The sequence below is a fragment of the Astatotilapia calliptera genome, chromosome 23 (assembly GCF_900246225.1).
Source record: "Astatotilapia calliptera chromosome 23, fAstCal1.2, whole genome shotgun sequence".
Lineage (NCBI taxonomy): Eukaryota > Metazoa > Chordata > Actinopteri > Cichliformes > Cichlidae > Astatotilapia > Astatotilapia calliptera.
The window spans coordinates 6128415-6150150 of record NC_039323.1 but is presented as its reverse complement, the minus strand read 5'-3'; the positions used below and the strand labels follow the sequence as shown (position 1 = coordinate 6150150).

At 37.6% G+C, this 21736-nt stretch overlaps 3 protein-coding genes across 8 annotated transcripts; 1 reads left to right on the top strand and 2 right to left on the bottom strand.

The window, feature by feature from the left end:
* The first annotated feature begins 720 nt into the window (after positions 1-720).
* LOC113016265 (uncharacterized) lies at positions 721-19761 on the top strand. Of its 6 annotated transcripts, XM_026158970.1 has the most exons (10): positions 721-765; positions 914-946; positions 1043-1132; positions 1544-1615; positions 1724-1812; positions 1925-2027; positions 2293-2395; positions 2475-2527; positions 2635-2713; positions 19221-19761. In XM_026158970.1, the coding sequence occupies exons 1-10, from the start codon at positions 736-738 to the stop codon at positions 19442-19444; spliced, it is 876 nt and encodes a 291-aa protein (XP_026014755.1). In that variant the 5' UTR covers positions 721-735; the 3' UTR covers positions 19445-19761. The 6 variants fall into 6 exon arrangements, with proteins under 6 accessions (XP_026014755.1, XP_026014753.1, XP_026014754.1 ...); XM_026158968.1 differs by having other exon boundaries at positions 1544-1812; XM_026158969.1 differs by having other exon boundaries at positions 1544-1812; positions 1925-2059; positions 2293-2360.
* Positions 3273-6874, bottom strand: LOC113016264 (uncharacterized). Its single transcript, XM_026158967.1, has 5 exons — positions 6814-6874; positions 6449-6545; positions 5967-6077; positions 5352-5518; positions 3273-5019 (listed from the first exon to the last, which is right to left on the bottom strand). Exons 2-5 carry the CDS (start codon positions 6536-6538, stop codon positions 4071-4073), a joined length of 1317 nt encoding a protein of 438 aa, XP_026014752.1. The 5' UTR covers positions 6539-6545; positions 6814-6874; the 3' UTR covers positions 3273-4070.
* Positions 9119-13591, bottom strand: LOC113016267 (cytochrome P450 2J2-like). Its single transcript, XM_026158974.1, has 8 exons — positions 13428-13591; positions 12380-12542; positions 12149-12298; positions 11468-11628; positions 10780-10956; positions 10489-10627; positions 10208-10395; positions 9119-10030 (listed from the first exon to the last, which is right to left on the bottom strand). Exons 1-8 carry the CDS (start codon positions 13581-13583, stop codon positions 9884-9886), a joined length of 1281 nt encoding a protein of 426 aa, XP_026014759.1. The 5' UTR covers positions 13584-13591; the 3' UTR covers positions 9119-9883.
* Positions 19762-21736: the final 1975 nt, after the last annotated feature.

Genomic DNA, 21736 nt, shown 5'->3' with positions numbered 1-21736 from the left:
CCTTTGCGACTTCGAAATACCCGCCTTCGAGTATTTCGAAATACAAGTGAAGAAGCGAGAAACCGCCGCCTGTCCGCCGAATTTGAAGTCAATTTAGGATACTTTCCTTTAATAAACGGTAAGCATTATACATATGTTCCTCACTTGGCTTGCTGTTTGTTTGCTAGTGATAGGCTACTTGACGACAGCATTAGCTAACCAGTGTTCTCTAGACCAGCGTTCCCCAACTTTTTGGGTGTTTCGTGGCCCGGGGGTTGGGTCAGGCAAAATTGCAGTAGCTTCCCTGATCATTTTACAAACATAAGTGAAGAGAATCTGGACTAAAAGGCCTAGACTTATGGTTGTGTGCTGATTCTATGAATGGCATGGCCTGCATTTGTAAATGGCCTGCATTTGTATAGCGCTTTTCTAGTCCATAGGACCCCAAAGCGCTTTACACTACATTCAGTCATTCACCCATTCACCCACACATTCACACACTGGTGATGGCAAGCTACATTGTAGCCACAGCTGCCCTGGGGCGCACTGACAGAGGCGAGGCTGCCGGACACAGGCGCCACCGGGCCCTCTGACCACCACCAGTAGGCAAACATGGCCCACCAATAATTTGATCTCTTCGAGTAAAGAAAAACAACCCGATATCTTGCCCAAGGATATTTGGCATGCAGCCAGGAGGCAGCCTGTGATCGAACCACCAACCTTCTGATTAGTGGGTTAGGGTAGGGTTTGAAATCCATGTTTGACCAGACAAACATTTCAGATGAGGTACCTCTTGACATAAAAATCCTTTTATGTTGTCATAAAACTAATGTTAAATTCTGCTTTAAATACACTTTATTGTACAATTTACTTAATGAATCGTATTCCTTAGTTCTGTTTTTATTTATATGTATTTATTTATTTGTTTTATAAGGTAATAGATGGCCTAATCTATTTGCAGTGTGAGGTATGTTGAAAAGCTTGTTTGATCATAATGACATAGCATGTTTACGTTTTTTGTAATGTATTTGAAAACATAGGTGTATTTATGTTATTTTTATAGAATTTCCCTCACATTTATCCAATACCAAGCCAAATCACTGGAAAAATTTTGGATGGGTCCACAAGAGCACAAAGTGCATACTTTTTGAAGGTATGACTTGGACTGTGGTAACTATGTTCTTATCACAAAGGGTTTATAAGTTGCCACTATAAACAAACAGCATTTTCCAAAATTGAAGCCTTGTCAGAAGAACCTGAAAAATACCTTTCTGAAACCTTTTCTGTGTAAAGACTTGCTCAAAAGCAATGCACACAGATTAAAACATTTCTGTCTTGGCCAACTGATAAAGAACACCAAAAATTGAGTGGTGCGTGTTGAGTCTGTGGTCTTGATTTGTTTTGTACACACTATAGAAATTAATTAATGTAAACAAAAAATGACACTTTCTATATGTTTGTGTATCTGCAGAATTAATTACAAGTCTCACCTGACAAGATTTCGCAGTTTTGCAGTGTCATTCTTGACAGAAAAACATACTTGTCACATTCTTTTCATTTCCAGAAAAACATCTTTCAGATGTATGAGAAATTGATTGGAGCCTGTCTGGAAAACGGCAGCCACTGGACCTTGTTTGTAAGTTGCACAGATTTTGCACTCTCTCTAGTGCATGATACTTTTCAGTGTCCCTCATTAGGAAAGCTCAAGGCCCAAGCCTACCATATCCATCTTTTTACAAAACAGTTTTGTGACATACCCAAGAGGACCATAGTCTATATGAATTCATTTGGCGAGTCGGAGGTCAGAAAAAGTGCGGTGTTGAAAAACTGGAGGTAATTAATTAACATATTTAACATAACATATTTAATTTAATTGAAATCATTACCAAACGTGGTTATTGATTTCTCTATATGCTTTTTATTTGTAATAACTGCGATCTCTCAGCTCATTTGCTTCAGCAAGAGGCTGCACTGGAGAGTGGACCTTGTCACATGTGAGCCACCCACATCAACAGGATGGGAACTCATGTGGAGTGCATGTCATAATGGTACTGAAAACTATAGCTTTAACCTATATACGGTAAGTAATGTTTACATTGTTGCCTATTCAGTTTTTAAAGCCTTAGAGGCAGGATGGTAAAATCTCAATTTTTTTTGTAGATTGAACCATTTCAGCAGTAATGCTTTGCTTTGGTTGCTCTGTTTTTTTTTTTTCTCGGGGGGGGGGGGGGGTTAAAAAACAAACAAACATTTCTTTGTTAATCTAATTCTTTTTGTTCTTTTTTTTTTTTTTTCTTCTTTGTCAATTATTAGTTTGCCCAATCTCTCATTGACGGTAAAACACAAGTGGAGGAGTACAACACTGAAATCACAAAGCTCAGGTCCCGACTTTGCCACTACTTATTTTCCTCAATAGGTAAAGATAAAATTAGCTGCCTTCTTTTTCTCTAACATTGGAAAATGTAACTTGTACTTAAACAAATTATATTTTGCAGATCGAACTAGGAAGTGCAGTCAGTGCTGGTGTGTGATTGCAGCCAAAGACCGGGTACACTATGACATGTCCTTAGCCATATAGATTGTTTATATAATGGACTTTGTTCATTTGTTTTTTGTTTGTTTATTTCTTCTTCTTTTTTTTTTTTAAATTCACAGGTGCAGTGCCAGAAATGTGGTGCATACAAGCACATGCGTTGTTCAAAGTCTGTTTGTGGCATCTGTATCTTCTGTGAGAGTAAGTCACAATATAACTAAACAATGTCCAAAAATGTTTAAAGTGAAATCTTTTTTCGTAATTTTGCCTTTGCACACCAGGACTGTGTAATTAAAGTGGACGTTTCAAGATCCAGTTTTTACACAAAACTATTTTAGACATAACTGTGTCGTATTGTGGGGATTTCTCTTCACAATTAAATTGATATAGTGCTGTTTATTACGGAAGCGTAGAGCTGCCACCCAGGCCAAAGAAAAAAAAAAGTGTATCACGTTATAACGTGAAAGGTTTATTGTTCTAACAAGATACTTTTCCTGTTTGTACAATATACTATCATGTTTGTACAATATACTTTTCACGTTTGAACAACATAATATCACGTTATTACAATATACATAATTATCACGTTTGTACAATATAGGATCACGTTCGTACAATATAAATATTATATTATACGAACGTGATAATTATGTATATTGTAATAACGTGATATTATGTTGTTCAAACTGTAATGTCCACAGTTTATTTGTTTATTTATTTGTTTGAATTCAACATATTTTATTAAAGTAATTGAGCTTGAACACAGAAAAAACTGAATCAAATAATCATAAAATCAAATCACTTGCACTATACTGAAGTCTAATCTACTCTGAGCTAATGCCGGTTTCCAACACTAATGATCGGGTGAAGGAGAGAGATGAGGGTGTGCACGGCCACTGGTGCTCTTATCCCTGTTCTTTGTGATACAATCCAACAGGAAAGCAGTCAAACCCTTGGACATTAGCCAAGTTAACGTTCACAAATATATACACACAGAGGAACTCTGAGCCCCAATGTCAGCATTAGCACAAACATGCCACTTCATACCAAATCTCAGTGTGAGGTCAGGTGTTAGTCTCATTCCATTATTCTGGCTATATTTTCTTACTCATCATTACTATTAAACTTATACTTAAGACTAACTATTAACAAAATCACACCCCAATAACTCTGTTATTACACTTTGTATTTAATCATAAAAAGGCTGGATGTTGAAACCTTTTACTTCTATTTTGTATGAGCCGGGGGTTCTCAACAGCTGATACTCTATGTCCAAAAAGTGACAGGTATCGTTTTATGGAGCAAAAAACTTAAGAGCGCATATTTTATAAATAATACCAACAATTACAAATGCAGACCTTTAATAGTAATAAGTAATCCTTTATTTATAATGCATAGCAATATAAAAATAGTAACATATGAAAATATTACAATGGGCACAGATGAATTTGTATCAAAAACAGCAACCAAGCCAAAGTAATGAATAACACTCTTCTCTTTTTTGTTTTGTATTTCAAAAGGTTTTCATTTTTTCCAGAGGATGTCTCTCTTTCAGTGGTTATCGACTGTTCACATTCATTTTCACAGACTGTTGGAATGTCGATGCTGGCCGAACGTTTCTTGCTAGAATACAATGGCCTAATTTTGAGTGCATCATCTTTATTTCGTACTGGCATATACTTTTGCCTACTTCTTGTTTTGTTTTTAAGACATTTGTATGCAGTTCATCTATCATTGCAGTAATACCCTCTGGAATGAATGCCCACTGTTTAACTGTGTCTAAAATAGCATTTAGTTTTCCAACCACATCTTCTGTGCATTTTTTGTCTGTGCTTTCAACTACAGGAGTGTCATTCAAAGTTGATAGAGGACTTTTCAGAGAGTTTTTCATTTGTTTAAAATGGCTACAAGCCACCTTCAGGCAAGCACATGTGTTATAGTGAGAGAACGTACAACAAGTGCACTGAAGTGTTTCAGCCGATGCAAAAAAACACAGATTTCCAAACAAACTTGGCATTTTTATCACTTTCAAGTCCTCACAGTGTACAAAGTAATGCCTTTCTTTCACTGCAATTCTTGCCAAGGTAGAAATGTCTGTTTCCATGTTTGGATAGATGTCATTGTCAACCTCTGCTAATTTTGCAAGTAACACTAGATGCTTGCAAAGAAGTCCCCGTAAGCCATATGTACAGTTGCAGTAGGACTCAACAGGGCAGACATCATACACTATGTCTTCTCTTGACTCAGATGGGACTTGATATGCATTAACTCCATGGCTGTTCTTGACTGTAATTTTAAGAGCCCAACCACTTTCCATCAGTCTTGAAGCAGAGTCTGAAACTTGAGACAAGGTGTCAGCAAACCTGTTTTTCATGCGGCCCACATCTTGCAGGGTTTTTATGACTGAGAAGTAGTCGTCGGCCTTCCCTAGGAGCACTTCAATCAGATCATCCAGACGCCTATTCTTGTAGCCAGATAAAAACTGGTATTTCAGGCGGTGGAAAAATCTGAAAAACAGTTATTTGAAATGATTAGTAACTGTAATTGAAGGAATTTAAAGTTTTAACCAAGACTGTATTATTTTTTTAAAAATTGGAATACCTATTTCACACGTCTTTTATAAAGGAATGCTCTGTGCCGGTTTAGCTGATTTAGGCAAATCCACCTACTCTGTTTTTTGTCGTGATAACATAAAAAACGCTGCTAGAATTTAAAGGATTTGCCTAAAACCTGTTCTGGCAATGACATGAAGAACCTACTCAGTTTAGCCTCTTGGATTAAAGCATAATATCTTTTTTTCAGCAATACAATCGAATGAGGTCAAAATAATAAATCATACCTTTCAATCACATTGTTTGTTTCAGAACGAGCGTGACTGAAGTGACGGCCGTAGTCACACCACATGTGGCCAATGCCTTCCCAGTGCTTCTGAAAATACTGGCACACCAAAGGGTATTGCTTAAATGTCTGGCAGAACTCTGCTGATGTGGCTTTAAAGTCGTCCTCCTAAGAGAATTGGATGCAATAGAATATATTTCAATCCATTTAACAGACCTATTGAAATCTTTAATATTATGTATTGAAGCCCTTTTCCTTTTATTGAATAACATTAAGAATTTTAAGTTATTAATAATATGTCGTGTTTTTGTATTAAGAAGCAATTATTTCTTCCCTTACAATGGCTAAGAAGGAACACTAAACCTATAAGCATATTTGGTTTCAGCATCTGTCTGTGAAAGAATCCCACTCACAAGTTCTACTGCACAGTGGGTGACACAATGATGGTCTGCACAGCTTAAGTACTTGTTTTGATAAGCAAGATAAGAAGCCAGTTTTAGAAATTGTTTCAAAAATCTATTTTGTATCTCTCTGTAACTTTTTTTAGCAACTGAAAGTTATTATGCTCTTAGTGTAATCAAGAAATCAAAATGTGAAATAGACAAATTACACTTACAGATGTGCAAGCTTTCAGCTTACAAAAGAAAGAAATGATTTCATTTCTCTTTTGGGTTTTAGAAAGCCCATGGACCCCGGACTCTGATTTTGAAAGCCATCGATTAACAGCCTGTGAATGTAAGAGAAAAAAAGTTAATCTGGAGAGAGACAGAGGAGCAGCTGTACAAAAAGCATAAAAGAAAGCTGACTTCCAAAAATAACTTTGTCACTCACTGGACAAGAGGACCTGTGCATTACAGAAATCAACCAGGCAAACATATTTTTAAATGTCAAAAAGAGCTTTGGGAAGCAGCCACCAGAAGATGAGTGCACTGTGGTCTTAAATGAATGGACAAAGTCACTCAACATTTTATCCCTTTATATTCATTAACCTGAGTAGGTGAATATCTCAATGAGGCAAATCATAACAACAGGACCCTGTTGTAAAAATGTGTTTCAGGTGCACCTTAGACAACGTGAAAAGAAAACAATGTGGTTTACCTGCAAGACATGGTACCAGCATAGAAGGATAGCTGACTCTGGAAAAACCTTCTGCAAGGCATTTATTTCCGCAAAGTCTTTGTCAACCATAAATGCTCTACAGAAAAAAAGAAAACACTAAATGAGATTAAACAGTATGAAAATGTTTTTGCTATCTCAAAGCACCACTTCAATGCCAAATTAAACATTTCAACTCACAAGTAGATATATAAAATACTGCATACAGCCTATAGTAATAACTTTAACAACTGGAAAGGAAAGTTTTTTGCAGCCCATGCTGCAGCTATAGCATTAGATTCTGGCATGTTATAACTTTTTTGAAAAGGAATTATTTCAAAATTAATAGCTGTCAATGTATTATTTACCTCGGGGAAGTTGGGAAATGCTCACAAACTATTCCAAGAACAGTTTCCAGGGTTTTCTGACTTTCGTTGCTGACAATAGCATAGGCCACAGGGACTCCATGCCCATGATCATCTCTTACAACAAGTGTGAATAAGGGAAATGAATACTGGTTAACGCAGTGCGTGGTGTCAACAAATACTGTTTTGCATAGTTCTCCATGTTTGATTTCATTACAGGTGTCTGTAAAACAATCATTAGTTCTTGGTCAGATGTGTATGGTTGATAGAAGAGAACATGTTCTTGATGTTTTCCATTAAGTAAGGTATGTACACTTTGACTGTCTCCACAGTTAAAGTGCTTCTTCCTCATCATGCAGGTTCTAACACTGTCAATGTCACGTGGTGTGACAAAATGCTCTCTGTTGTGAAGATCTCTGTGTCCATGTTCTTTGGCCCATTTATGACATTCGGTTAGTATGATGGCTGGCTTAGTTCCAAGGGAAAGCAGTTCCTCAATCTTCCTCCTCAAATCACTGGAAATATTGTTGAAATGTGCGTCTTTTGGGTCCGAAGGATCATGCCCATCATGCTTATCATATGTATGCTGCACGATGACTGTGTGGTCTTTCCAACATTTGAGTACTTTAAATGAAACATAGGCCTTACAGCCCACTGCTCTGTAGCTGTTTCGACTTTTTTTCCCAGCTCTGATGCAGTTGAATTTGTAATAGTCTCTTTTCCTGTCTTTACCTGAGGCAACATTTAAACATTTATAATGTCCATGAAGGGTTAATGAGTTCAATTTTTCTAACACAACACTGAATGGGTCCTCCTGGCATTGTGACACATGCACACAAAGTTGTGTATCTTTTCCAGTTCTTTTTTTTTTTTTGTCATTCAGAACACTTCTTCTAATTATATCGTCCATTTCTGGTGGAAAAATAACGAAGGTTTAATTAGTCAATATTCATTAATTCATTTTAACTTGTTTTGGGGTTTTTTGCAATACAATGTAAATATTAAATATAATATAAAATATATATATATATATATATATATATATATATATATATATATATATATATATATATATTATATATATATATATATATATATATATATATATATATATATATATATATAAATAAAACAAACAGGGGCTAAAAGAAGCTAAACTTTCATATGGTATGTCTCTGGCAACTTCTACGCCATGTCCCAGGGGCAACATTTACGCGATGTCCCAGGGGCAACATTTACGCGATGTCCCAGGGGCAACATTTACGCGATGTCCTAGGGACAAATTTGTAAATTTCTGGATTACTGTTAATCTCCATAGAATCAAGAACTCATGTCCAGTTTCACAGCTATGGACCAGTTAATTATGTTTCCAGGTGATAGTTTGATTCATAGAATCAGCACACAACCATAAGTCTAGGCCTTTTAGTCCAGATTCTCTTCACTTATGTTTGTAAAATGATCAGGGAAGCTACTGCAATTTTGCCTAACCCAACCCCCGGGCCACGAAACACCCAAAAAGTTGGGGAACGCTGGTCTAGCGAACACTGGTTAGCTAATGCTGTCGTCAAGTAGCCTATCACTAGCAAACAAACAGCAAGCCAAGTGAGGAACATATGTATAATGCTTAACGTTTATTAAAGAAAAGTATCCTAAATTGACTTCAAATTCGGCGGACAGGCGAATTGACTTCAAATTTGGCGGACAGGCGGCGGTTTCTCGCTTCTTCACTTGTATTTCGAAATACTCGAAGGCGGGTATTTCGAAGTCGCAAAGGAATGACGTCACAAGAAGGTGATTGGTCACTTGCAATGTTGAACCGGGAACAACATTAATTATGATGATGTGGGAACAACGCTGACACGAGGAAATCAGATCGTCCCTAAAATTGTATGTAACCATGAATAACGTGTTTTGGAAACTAACTGCACAACAGGCAGCACTATTAGTTATCTCAGTCTCCCAAGTAGCATTTCTAATTTTGATTGAAACTGTCAGAGAAAACGGCAGCCTCGAGCAAGCCAGGATATTAGTTTACACAGGCTGTTAAAGTTATATGTCTAACGTCAAAATGTTGGTGACACAATAATTTCATCCTAATGGCACTGACATATTCATAGGGTTACTTTTTGAGACAAAATATCATGAGGTAGTCGCGATTTTGCAAATATTCCACCTTGTAGTGCAGTTTGCACAAATTTTTGTAAAAATGCACTCAACCTACAAACATTACTGATGAGTCAAGATCTGCACAAATTGACAGAAACACTGAAGCAGCTGCACATTTTATTCTTATTGTCATGTATGTCCTGTTTGTCAGGTGACAGAAGAACCAACACAAAAACTGTTACTAAACAGTTAGTTAAAAAACTTACTAAACTGCAAATTCAAAGCTTACATTCATCATTTTAATCACATATTGGAATTGTGTATGATGTGTTTTGATAAATTATGGTTTTTCATTTTGTGAAACGTCCTTCAAAACAAACTAAGCTATACTAACTTTATGTTACTCAAATGTTGATGAAAATACTTGGTGGTTATGTGCAGGATAAACAGGTTAGTTTGCATTAATGTGGTGAAATTACTGGTGCACAGTAGCTGTGGTGCTCCTGATCAGATTTAGGTTACATCAAGTGCAGCAGATATGAATTTGCATTTAAGATGATCATGCTTAGATTCATTCACTGAATTCCCACTTCATGCCGACTGTATAGGCCTAGTATAAAGATAGTATAAAAAGTATAGTGTCTGTGTAGCTGATAGGCATCGGCCAAGATAGCTCGGGAAACTGCTGACATCTTGTTAAATTCACTTGTGTACATCCACAAAGAGCAGCAGGTCAGCTGATCACAGCCTGTCCACTAAGAAAACCTACTGAGGCTCGTGTTAGAAATTACTGAGTTGTGATTACTGTTTAGGTGTGGCGGCAAAATCACCCTCTATCATTTACGTGACAGAAAATTGTTGCTTCAGTACCTCAACTTTTAGTGAAGTATTTTTTAACACAATTATCTTTACTTCTACCCAAGTAAAGAAAGTCTGTACTTTTGCCATCTCTGATTGTAACTAATAACTAACCTGCAGAAAAGGGAATGAAGGCCTCCCTCTTCCTAAATTTTCCATCCTGATCCAGAAAGTGTTGAGGGTTGAAGGAATGTGGAGTTTCCCACATTGACTCATCGTGTAGAACAGAGTGCAATGTAGCCAAGATCTTGGTGCCCTGAAACAAAAACATTTCTTTAAATGATAGGATTTGAACTTCCCATTAGCTACAGTTCTTTAGCATCAAGCCTGCGATTTGAGTATCTCAGAATTATTCTTTATTCATTATTTATGGTCTTCTATCAGGTTAATTTGTTTTGTAAATACACACATTTGTTACTAGTGGATTGTATACCTTTGGGATTGAATATTTATCCAGAGTTGTGTTCTTGTTTGCCATGTGGACCACATTAAGTGGGATGATATTTCCACTTCTCTGGATTTCATGAATAACTGCATCAGTGAACGGCATGTTTTCTCTGTCACTTGTAGACGGCTGCCTGGATGAACCAACCACAGCATCTATTTCAGCCTGGACTTTCTCTGCACACACAGAAAACAGGAAAACAAGTGTGTTGCACAGTTGACTAAGCTCACAAACTATATATTGCTGGTAGATATTACTTATACACACACCTTGTATGTCAGGGTAGTGGATCATATATAAAAGCCCCCAGTGTAAAGTAGTAGTTGTGGTTTCAGTTCCAGCGCCAAACAGGTCCATGGTGCAAGCCTTCAAATTTTCTAGGTAAAACCCAGAATCTTTATCTTCCTTCTATCAACAGATAATCGTGATATTTGATTATTTGCATAGTGCATTATTTGCACACACACACACACACACCAAAAATGATGGGACACTTTTAAATCTCATAAACCCATCTTTTATATAAGACAAGCAAGAAACAAGCACATTAAAACACTGACCTCTCCCATTTCTATGAGAAAGGAGTCAATGTAGTCTCTTGGTGATGATGGGTCAAGGTTTTCCTGGTGTTCTTTGATCCTAGTTTCTACAAATTCAGCTATTTTCTTTATCAAGGTTAATATTTTCTGGTGTGATCCAGGCAGCCACCTCATCAGCCAGGGTAATGTATTGTACATCTGCAGAGCAGGAAGACAGTAACCAGATTATCTGATTGCCTGGCTGTATCAACAGCATTCATAGAGATCATTATTACTGTATTTTCACGTGTTCCACAGCACAGCAGTATCTTTGCAGGAAAGGATATCTAGATGTAAATCTGAGTTACATTTTACATTATTTGATGCATCCTCTATCTCAGGCCAGGAAGCATTAGAAAATGAATGGTTGAATTGGTTCTAATGGGCTCTTACAGGTGATGGATGAACTTGTTATTGTTTTGTTGTAGATCCACATTCAGTAAATTATCCTTTCTGGAGTATATTTCACTTGTTATACAAAGTGGTGAAAAACAGTAAGTATATTTTCTCAAGCATTGTACTTATAGTACTTATACAATTTCAGCTGCTCTCTTATTTTGAAGGGGACATCATCAGCAGATAGACCTGCAGATCGATTTGGTACACATTTTACATCCAAGCTTGAGACTGGAACTAGAAGTACATGAGAGTGTGAGTGAAGTTCACTCACCCGTACTGTCAAACTTCCCTGTAATCGAATAATGTCATTTATTGTCTGGAGAACATACTGGTACTGCTTGTCAGTGTACTCAAATCGATTGCCGAACACCAAACAGCAGATGATGTTTGAGACTGCATTATTAATCAGGTTCTTAGCATTAAAGGGTTTGCCTGGAAAATGAGAAGAAAAACACCTCTTTAAATATACTAAAATAATAAAGAATCTTTTTTAGAAGATGATGGGGGCCAGCTACATGGCAGGGCTCAGTTGGGAACAAATGGGACCTAATTTTTGAAAATTGCAAGTGGTTCAAACATTGCAAAATGTACACAGTTCATGAGGCCTAGAAATAAACATTGGTGGATTAGAGAAAGATTGTTTCAAAACATAACAAATAATTGTTAATCTAAAGAAAGAATTGGCGCTATATCAATAAAGCTAAAATCAAATGAACAGGATAAAATGCATGTCAACAAGTGGAGAAACAGTGGGTGCTGTTTGCTGTTTGGCTTCTGATTAGAACCCCTTGTTATAACATAAATCAGGTGATGAGCCACAGGTAAAGGAAAGTCTTTAGTACTCCGAATCCTCTAATGTCATATGGTATGCAGGGAGAAATTATATTTAAATTTTATAAAACATGAAAAACATAAATAACATGTCACTATATTGCAAAAAAAGAATGTATGCCTTGGTGTTCTGCAAAAGCCTCTGTGAGATACTGGCACTCCTGCTGGATGGATGACTCCAGGGTCTTCTTCCCCAGACCAAAGTTTCTGAACGTGTGAAGAGCAAATCTTCTCTGTTGCTTCCAGGGATAACCATTTGACTTCACAAGACCTTTGGGAAATAAAAAAATAATGTAGACCTGATCTTTAGATCTTTAGAGGGAAAAATGCAACCACTTTTATCAAACACTACCTTTATTCCCTATAATTGATTCAAATAAGGGCATAGTTGGGCGATCCATGAAGTCTTCTCCTTGGTGAACCAGGGCTTCTTTCACAAGTTTGTAGCCATGAACGACCACAATCCTACCACCAAAGAGTTGAAGACTGAAAATGTTTCCATATTTCTCTGCAAACTGAACACAGACGGCATATTGTTGTTTTTGGAACAAGATACATTCGTAGGAGGCTATTTATATTTATCATTTCTACAATCAATACTTGTTGTTGTTTTTTGTTTACTAAATATCAGCACTGCTAAAATTTAGTCATAGTAGGCTACAACCTGTTAGGTTGATTGAAGCCAAATATACACATAGGAATGCGACTAAAAATAATTAACCTTTTTGTCGTGATAATTTCACTTGTTAAAAATATTTGAATAGAAAGAAAAATAAATAACTATTTACAAGCACGTACAAGTACATTATACATATAACGCGTATTTGGTTAAGCAAACAGTCCAAACTTCAAAAGAAGAACCCAAATTACTATCACAGAACCCATTACACAAATATTTCAAAAATTAACTTTTGAGAAATTGGAATTAGTGCATTGCTGAATGTAATTGATTAAAATGTTACAGATTAACTAATTTTATGTCTATAAACTAAAATATTACAATTCTAATGCAGTATATTTTAGGGTCCATTTAATTTATGAATTGTGCTAGATTTGTTTTTCTAGGTTGACGATTCCATTTTATAAATTAATATTTTTACTTGTTATTAACCCTGTATGTAGGGCTTGCACAAGCCAGTAAAAGGTTGCTAAATAAAGCCTTAATCATTATATAGTTGCTTCAAGCCTCATGCAAGCTAAATAACAACTCTGTCTACTCCAGTGTAAATTATGCCTCCTTGCACTCCAGTGATTCATTTCACATGTTTGTTTCCTTTCACATTAGTTTTCTTGTTTTATGACTAGTCAGTCAGCTGCAGGTGAAATCTGTCTGGTTGAATGAAGGTTTTTGAAACCTCAAATGTAATACCTTTATTTTTTATTTTGGTAAGGACTCATACTTCTGTCAACTGCACGTGAAGTCTGGTAGACTGGATACGATGAAGGTCACCAATGAAAGGAAGAGCCCAGGGTCCAGGAGGAAAGTTTTTTGGCACTCTGTTCTTCAGAATATCTGTCAACAGTAGAAAAACAGTCAAAACTAGAAAAATTTGCATTTCCTGCGAAAATGCAGTGTGGATGCCTTAACGGCTGAAGATATCTGCTGAAAAAAGCTGAAAAAGTTGAAACAAAAAAAAAAAAAAAAAAAAAATTGCCCTGAGCAGGATTCGAACCTGGCCCTCCTGATCAAAGGGCAGCTATTTAGCTCACTGAGCCAAACACTTTCTCACAAAGAAAAGGTGGAGAGATTGACAATTGTGCTAGCAGAATTTGGGCAAAAAAAAAGGGGTGAAAATTCTCCTGAAAAGAGTTCCATCAGCAGAATTTCTGCTGAAAAGAGGTGAATGAGCAGAATTCTGCTGAAAAGAGTTTTTTTCTGAAAACAGCAGAAAAAACTGAAAATTTTGCTGAAAAGAGTTGAATGAGCAGAATTCTGCTGAAAAGAGGTTTTTGCTGAAAAAGAGCTGATAAAGTTTGGATTTGTGCTGAAAAGGGGTTAAAAAAACTGAAAATTTTGCTGAAAAGGGGTGAATAAAATGAAATTTGTGTTGAAAAGAGTTTAAAAAAAGTTTAACTGTTAAGTGAAAGAAATGTTGCCATAAGCTGGATTTGAACCCAGGCCTCCCAGTCTGAGAACGGATGCTTATCTCACTGAGGTAAAGCACAGCTCAACCCATCATGCAAAATCGGTGACCACATTGATAATGTGTTCCATTCATTTCAATGGTCAAAAGTCATAACACACATCAGCAGAAATAGCAGAATTTTTTAAAGTTTAAACATAGCATTTCTGCTAAAACTTAGTATTTATACTAAATAATATTTTTTTCCTGCCAAATCATAGCATTTGTGCTGGAACACAGAAAGTTCCACCAAATCATACAATTTGTACTAAAACATTATTTATGATTTAGCAGAAACATTGGGACTTGGTAGAAATACTATGATTTACATGAAATACTTTGACTTAGCAGAAGTACTACAATCTAGGAAAAAAGTACTAAAGCATAGCAGAAATTCTATCATTGAGCAGAATTACTAGGATTTAGAAGAAATACTAAGATTTGGCACAAACACTGATGTGGCTCAAGAACCTTTATTGTGCAGTTATACTATGATTTGGAAGAAATACTATACTTTGGCACAAATACTATGATTTGGAAGAAATACTATGTTTTAGCACAAATACTATGATTTGGCTCAAATACTATAACTATCCTTGGTCAGAAGGAGAGGCTGACATCCAGGGATTAGATTACCACAGGTGGAGTTTATTGCGGTCAGATGGATGGTACAGGGAGGTATGGCATACAGTAGGAGGATGTGGAGAGGTGATATGGTGTGGTTTCTATGATTAAGAACAGGGTATGCATTACAACATGCATACAGATTAAAGATTAAGAAAACTGGTAACAAATTCCTCCACTACAAATCAGTCTGATGCCACTTTTTACAGGGTTCCCGTTTACTAAGGCACTACCCAAAAGGCGCCACAAGAGGGCACTCCAACACAAGAGATGACCTATTTACACTGATGCACTTAGTAAACAGCCCCTACTTAGCCACTACATAATACAGTGATATTACAGTATACAAATTCACACGAATACTATGATTTGGCAGAAATACTATGACTGAGTAGTAATACTATAACATAACAGATTTCCTAAAAAAACTATTAAATTGCAGTAATTCTATGACTTGGCAGAGATACTACGTTTTAGCACAAATACTATAACAACGCAGAAATACTATGACTTAGTAGTAATACTATAACATAACAGTTCAATGTTCTTGCACAAATACCACAATATGGCAGAAATACTATGTTTTAGCACAAATACTGTGATTTGGTATAAATACTATGATTTGGCACACATACTATATTCCGCAGATACACTATAACATAACAGATATGCTACAACTTAGTAGTAATACTATAACATAACAGAATTATTATTTGGGCACAAATACCACGATTTGGCAAAAATACTATGATTGGGTACAAATACTATGATTTGGCAATAATACTGCATTTTAACACAACTACTGAGATTTAATTGAAATACTATGATTTAGAAGAAATACTATTACTCCATACAAATACGATACTTTGGGACAAATACTATGTTTTGGTTCTAATACTATGATGTGCAACAAATACTATGATTTGGCACAAGTACTATGATTTAGTACAAATACTATGATTTGGCAGAAATACTATGACTTAGTAGTAATACTATAACATAACAGATTTCCTAAAAAAAAACTATGAAATTGCATTAATTCTATGACTTGGCAGAGATACTACGTTTTAGCACAAATACTATAACAACGCAGAAATACTATGACTTAGTAGTAATACTATGACATAAAAGATATACTATGGTTTTGCAGACATACTATGATTTTGCACAAATACCATGATTTGGCACAAATGCTATGATTTAGCAGAAATACTATGATTGGGTACAAATACTATGATTTGGCAATAATACTGCGTTTTAACAACAACTACTGAGATTTGATTGAAATACTATGATTTAGAAGAAATACTATGACTCCATACAAATACGATGCTTTGGCACAAATACTGTGATTTGGCAGAAATACTATGACTTAGTAGTAATACTATAACATAACAGATTTCCTAAAAAAAACTATGAAATTGCAGTAATTCTATGACTTGGCAGAGATACTACGTTTTAGTACAAATACTATAACAATGCAGAAATACTATGACTTAGTAGTAATACTATAACATAACAGTTCAATGTTCTTGCACAAATACCACAGTATGGCAGAAATACTATGTTTTACCACAAATACTGTGATTTGGTATAAATACTGCGATTTGGCACACATACTATGATTTGGCAGAAATATTATGCCTTAGTAGTAATACTATAACATAAGAGATATACTATGGTTTTGCAGACATACTATGTTTTTGCACAAATACCATGATTTGGCACAAATGCTATGATTTAGCAGAAATACTATGATTGGGTATAAATACTATGATTGGGCAGAAGTACCATGTTTCAGTACAAATACTATGATTTGGCAGGAATACTCTGGTTTAGCAGAAATACTCTGATTTAGCAGAAGTACTATCTTTTGGTAGAAATTCCTGCTAAAAGGTACTATTTCTGCGTTTTAGCAGAAATACTGTAATTTGGCATAAATACTATAATTTGGGATAAATACTATGATTTGGCACATATAATATATTCAGCACATATATTATAAAATAACAGAAATATTTGGCCCCAAAACCATGATTTTGCACAAATACCATGATTTTGCAAAAATACTATGAATTGGCAGAAATACTATGATTTAGCAGAAATACTATGATTTGGCAAAAGTACTTAGATGCAGTAGAAGTACTTTGCTTTAGCAGAAATACTATGATTGAGGAGTAATACCTAAACATAGGAGAAATATTGATACACAGACACACATACACAGACAGTAAAGGGAACAGGAGCTGTGGAGAGTCTGGGCTTGGTATATGTAGGTCAGTTAAATTAGCTGCACCTGCTGTAGTCAGCCCTTACACACACAGACACAGAGAGAGGTGTGAGTTTTCTTCAGTGTATTTCTGACATTCAGGATTCCCCTCGAACAAATGGCCATAATTTCCTAACCGTAGAGGCTAGAACGGTCATTCAGGCATCGTTTTATTCAGAAGAGATGGGGGAATCTTCAGGTCTTCATAATTCAGAGATAAAACATAAATTCTTAAAGATATATGACTTGTAATACACTGTAACTGAGTAGAGGCGAAGCAAAAACTGCCTTGACTTGCGCTCAAACAACCTTTGGTAACTCTAAATCTATATGGAGCATCAAAATCATTCTTTCACCGTAAGAAACAGCAGGCTTTGGTGAACAGTCATGGAAATTTTCAGGGCTCTGTGGAAATCCATCAAAAAGATATGACGAGAGAAAAAAGTGGTTCATTTCCAGAGATTGAAATCTGATTAAATCTGAGCGAGGGACAAATTTCCTACCCTCAAACAAGTCCAACTCATTTCAGAACGGTAATAGGTGAGAAAGAAATTCTTGAATTGTGAGCGTCAGGAGTGTCTGAACATATACGGGGACAAGCCTCATGTCTTAACTTCGCTTCGTTAAGGAGATATGACAATTTGAAAATGCCTCTCATTAGAGAAATCCAGCGGTGATTTTGAACAAACTCTCCATTGAGTTTATATGGAGAGTTTTCTGACTTTGTGTTACTCTGAGGAGATTTGCAAAATATCTATGAGTCCCACAACAATGATAGTGACATTTTCTGAAAGCCAGCAAAAATACCTACGTTTTGGTGTATAATTTGTGGGGCTTGAGTGGAAATTGAGCGAGTAGCAAGAAGTTGTTTGGACATGAAGAGAAAATTCAAACAGTTTCACTGTCCCCTCTGAGTTAATTGCATAGCAACCATAGCAACGCATGTATTTTCTGAAAAATCACAATTTTGCAACTGAAAACTCAAAGAGGGATAAGATTAAAACGGTAGAAGATCTGAAAAAGCTGAATCATACAGGAATAGCCAAATCATTTGAGAACGTTTTAAAGTTTGAATGAAGTTTCTAGGTGAAAGTATGAGGCAGTAGTTAAGTTTCAAAGACAAGAAAGTTTTAGCAGAATTGTGGAAGTTTCCCATTCATTTCAATGGGACAAATTAAAGGAAAAAAGTGTAATATTTTAAAAAGTATAATAGTAATAAACACCAAAAGTCATAGCCGGCATTAGCAGAAAGAGCAGAACAGTTTAGAGTTTGAACGGTGAAAATAGCACAAAAATTGTGGAAGTAGATCCACGGCAAAAAGTGTACGGAAACACCCGGAATAATAAAGAATAAAGAGAAACAGGAACTCAATAGTGTGGATGCCTATTAAGGCATCCACACAAATATTAAAATACTCCTGCCATCTATCCACTCCAAGCAGAGAAGATTGTATATCGACTCCATATCTTCTATTCAACTCTCCTGCTACAAGTGAACAGCAGACATGTCCAGGTATGTCAAGGTTCAACTTTTCATGGTCAACTTTGAACACAAGAGGACATGTTTGCTCTTCTGTGACAACAGCCTGTCTGGGGTAAGTCATATTGTGGAACCATTAAATAAATCCTCCAAATGCCTTAGCTTTAAACTTGACATAAATCTTAAATCCACTTAATAGGAACATATACACAGAACAACTATGACTAATGATCTATCTCTGACTAGATACATCCTGAGAACAGGTCACAGGTTAACTTGTAACCTGAATCACTGATAGCGCTGCAGTCCCACCTCATGCTGAACCGTGAGCAAAGTGCAAACTTTAACACAAAGAAATCTCTCAGTGTAAAGAAACCTCAGTGTGATTTATTTGCATTAGTTAGATTTAGAAGGCCCTAAAGGTTCAATGTGCATTACAGAGGATTGTAATATGGTTGTTCCCAGTTATTTCTTTTGTCACGGTCTTGGGTCGGCGACGCAGTCTTTTCCTTTTTGGTATTATTACTCTTTGATTTCTTGATGTGTCTTAGTTAGTTCTTAGGTTTTGGTTCTGTGTTCCCACTGTTCCGTGTTAGCATTGTGCCTCTAGGTTTAGTCTGTGGATTTCTTTTTTTACTTTGAAGGTTTTGTCTCATGTTATTGTATTGTGCTTTACTTCCTTGTCTTGCCCAATTAGTTCCAGCTGTCTTGCCACCTGTTCCTCTTTCCCTCATGTTCCTGCCATTGAGGATGTCCACAAGAAGAGATGTCTACGCCGAGCACACTTCATTCTCAGGGACTCCTCTCATCCTGCCAATAAACTCTTCCAGCTCCTCCCCTCTGGAAGACTCTACAGGACCCTACAGACTAAAACCAGCAGGTTTAGGAACAGCTTCTTCCCCACAGCTGTCACCCTACTGAACTCAGTCCCCTGCTGCTTCCATCCACACTAATTCTCCATCCATAACCCCTTATCCCTCTCAGGGACCATGATCATGATTCACATTCATTTGTAACATTCACCGTATGCTCATATTGGTTAATACTGTAGTTTAGGACACTGACATAGTATGCTCTCTGGTACAGTGCATACACTGTTAGCTATTATAGTCTACTCAGAGTTCATCTGTATACTTTGTCTCTCCGTACATAATCTGTTCATAACCATTCCACCCTTTATACAGTGGCGTGCAAAAGTATTCGGCCCCCTTGAACTTTTCCACATTTTGTCACATTACAGCCACAAACATGAATCATTTTTACTGGAATTCCACGTGAAAGACCAATACAAAGTGTTGTACACGTGAGAAGTAGAACAAAAATCATACATGATTCCAAACATTTTTGTTTGGGTAATTTTTCAGCCCCCTTTGGTCTGAGTGCAGTCAGTTGCCCGTAGACATTGCCTGATGAGTGCTAATGACTAAACAGAGTGCACCTGTGTGTAATCTAATGTCAGTACAAATACAGCTGCTCTGTGACGGCCTCAGAGGTTGTCTAAGAGAATATTGGGAGCACAATCACGGAGTCCAATTTACCATCAGGGTGTATACCTCACCCCTGACGTCGTTGCCCACCTCTCAATTTTAAATACACTTAGTCATTGAGGGCTAGCAGGAGGGACTATGCGCTTACCTGCTGCTCCATGGCAGGTAGCTCCATGCCCTCCTGGGTTTTAATTGCACCTTAGAACACATATGCATCAACACTACAATGAGCGGGTGGAGGGAGGTTTGGAGTCTTCTCCCACCCCCATTCTCTGCGGCCTGCTGGAGCGGGAGGGCTAGTAGGAGGAGTTGGCCGTCCGACTGCGGTCTGGGGTGTGGGGCCTCCCTGCTGCTGCGGAGTCGGGGTGGTCTGCTTCTCCCCACCGCAGGGAAAAGGGTAACACCACCTGGGTCTGGGTGCAATTCCCCCCTCCAGGGGCAAGGGTACCTAGACCCGGTTTGTAGAGTACGCTTGGGGAGTGTGATTGTGTGTACAGTGTCTCTTTATGTCTGTCTCCACGTTGGTTGAGTGTGGAGTGAGTGCATATGAGAGCATGAGGGTGGGAATGGATGTTTGTGTCTGTGTGTGCCTGTATGTCTGTGTCTATATGTCAGGTTGGATATCAGACGCCACCTCTCTGGGGACACCTCAGGCCCTCCAAGGTTTGGAGGCCTATCTCCACCCACCACCACTTCCCCTGCCAGTGGCGGACTCCCTCAGGTGTCGGTGTGTTGGTGGTTCTTTGTGTCTGGGGGTGGGCGTCCGGGTACACACCGGCTCACTCCTTGGCGGCCGCTTGTCGGGGCCTGGGGCTCGCTCGGGCCCCTTTGGAGGTGGGGTGCCCCCGGCCTCTCGGCCTGGGGCTCGGTCACTCAGGCGCAGCTGGGGGCCGGCGGAGCTCACGGGCGCGTCACTGCAACTCCCCCTGACTTCTGCTCCGCGGCTGCTGGGCGAGCCCTCATCTGGGACTCTCCTCAGCTCTTACTGGGACAGTGGCGCGGCTGCCCCTCTGTTGGTCTTCCATGGTCTCTTGTGTTCTGGGGGCCTCTGGATGTCTGGAGTTTTGATCTCCTCCATACCCGCTTCACACCCTGGAGGACGGGGCTGTGGCCCCCCCACACTCCCTAGCAGATCATTACATGGAGAAACCTTTGGAATGCAAGCATGCTGATCCACACAGGTATGCACACATGGGTATTCACAGACGCGGACTAAAGCTTTCTTGGCTGCTACCTCAAAGCACACTGTGCGCTGTCTATCTTGCGTGCTGCACAATATCGTTTATTATTTAGTAAATATTGATATCTATGACTAGCTAGTTTATTGTGATGGTGCTTTGTTTTCTCTATTATTATGTTGCTCTTTGTTGTTTGCTGTCTCCTCTGTTTGTTTTTTTTGTTTGTTTGTTTTTTTTTTCTCCATACAGGTGACCCAGGAGTTCTTTTTTTTTTTCTCTCTCTTCCCCCCCCTTCTCACCGTCTCTTCTCCCCTTTGGTTTTCTTTCTTTCTCTCCCCCTCTTTCTCTCATTCATTCCCCCTGTCCTATTTATTAAAAAAAAAAAAAAAAAAAATGACAAAGGATGAACTGAAGCTCTGCCATCACGTAATGTCGCATACTGCTGTTTCTGATGTCATTTAAAAAAAAAAAAAAAAAAAAAAAAGGAAAAGTTCAAGGGGGGTGAATACCTTTGCAAGCCACTGTAGTACCCTTATCTGTATATATTA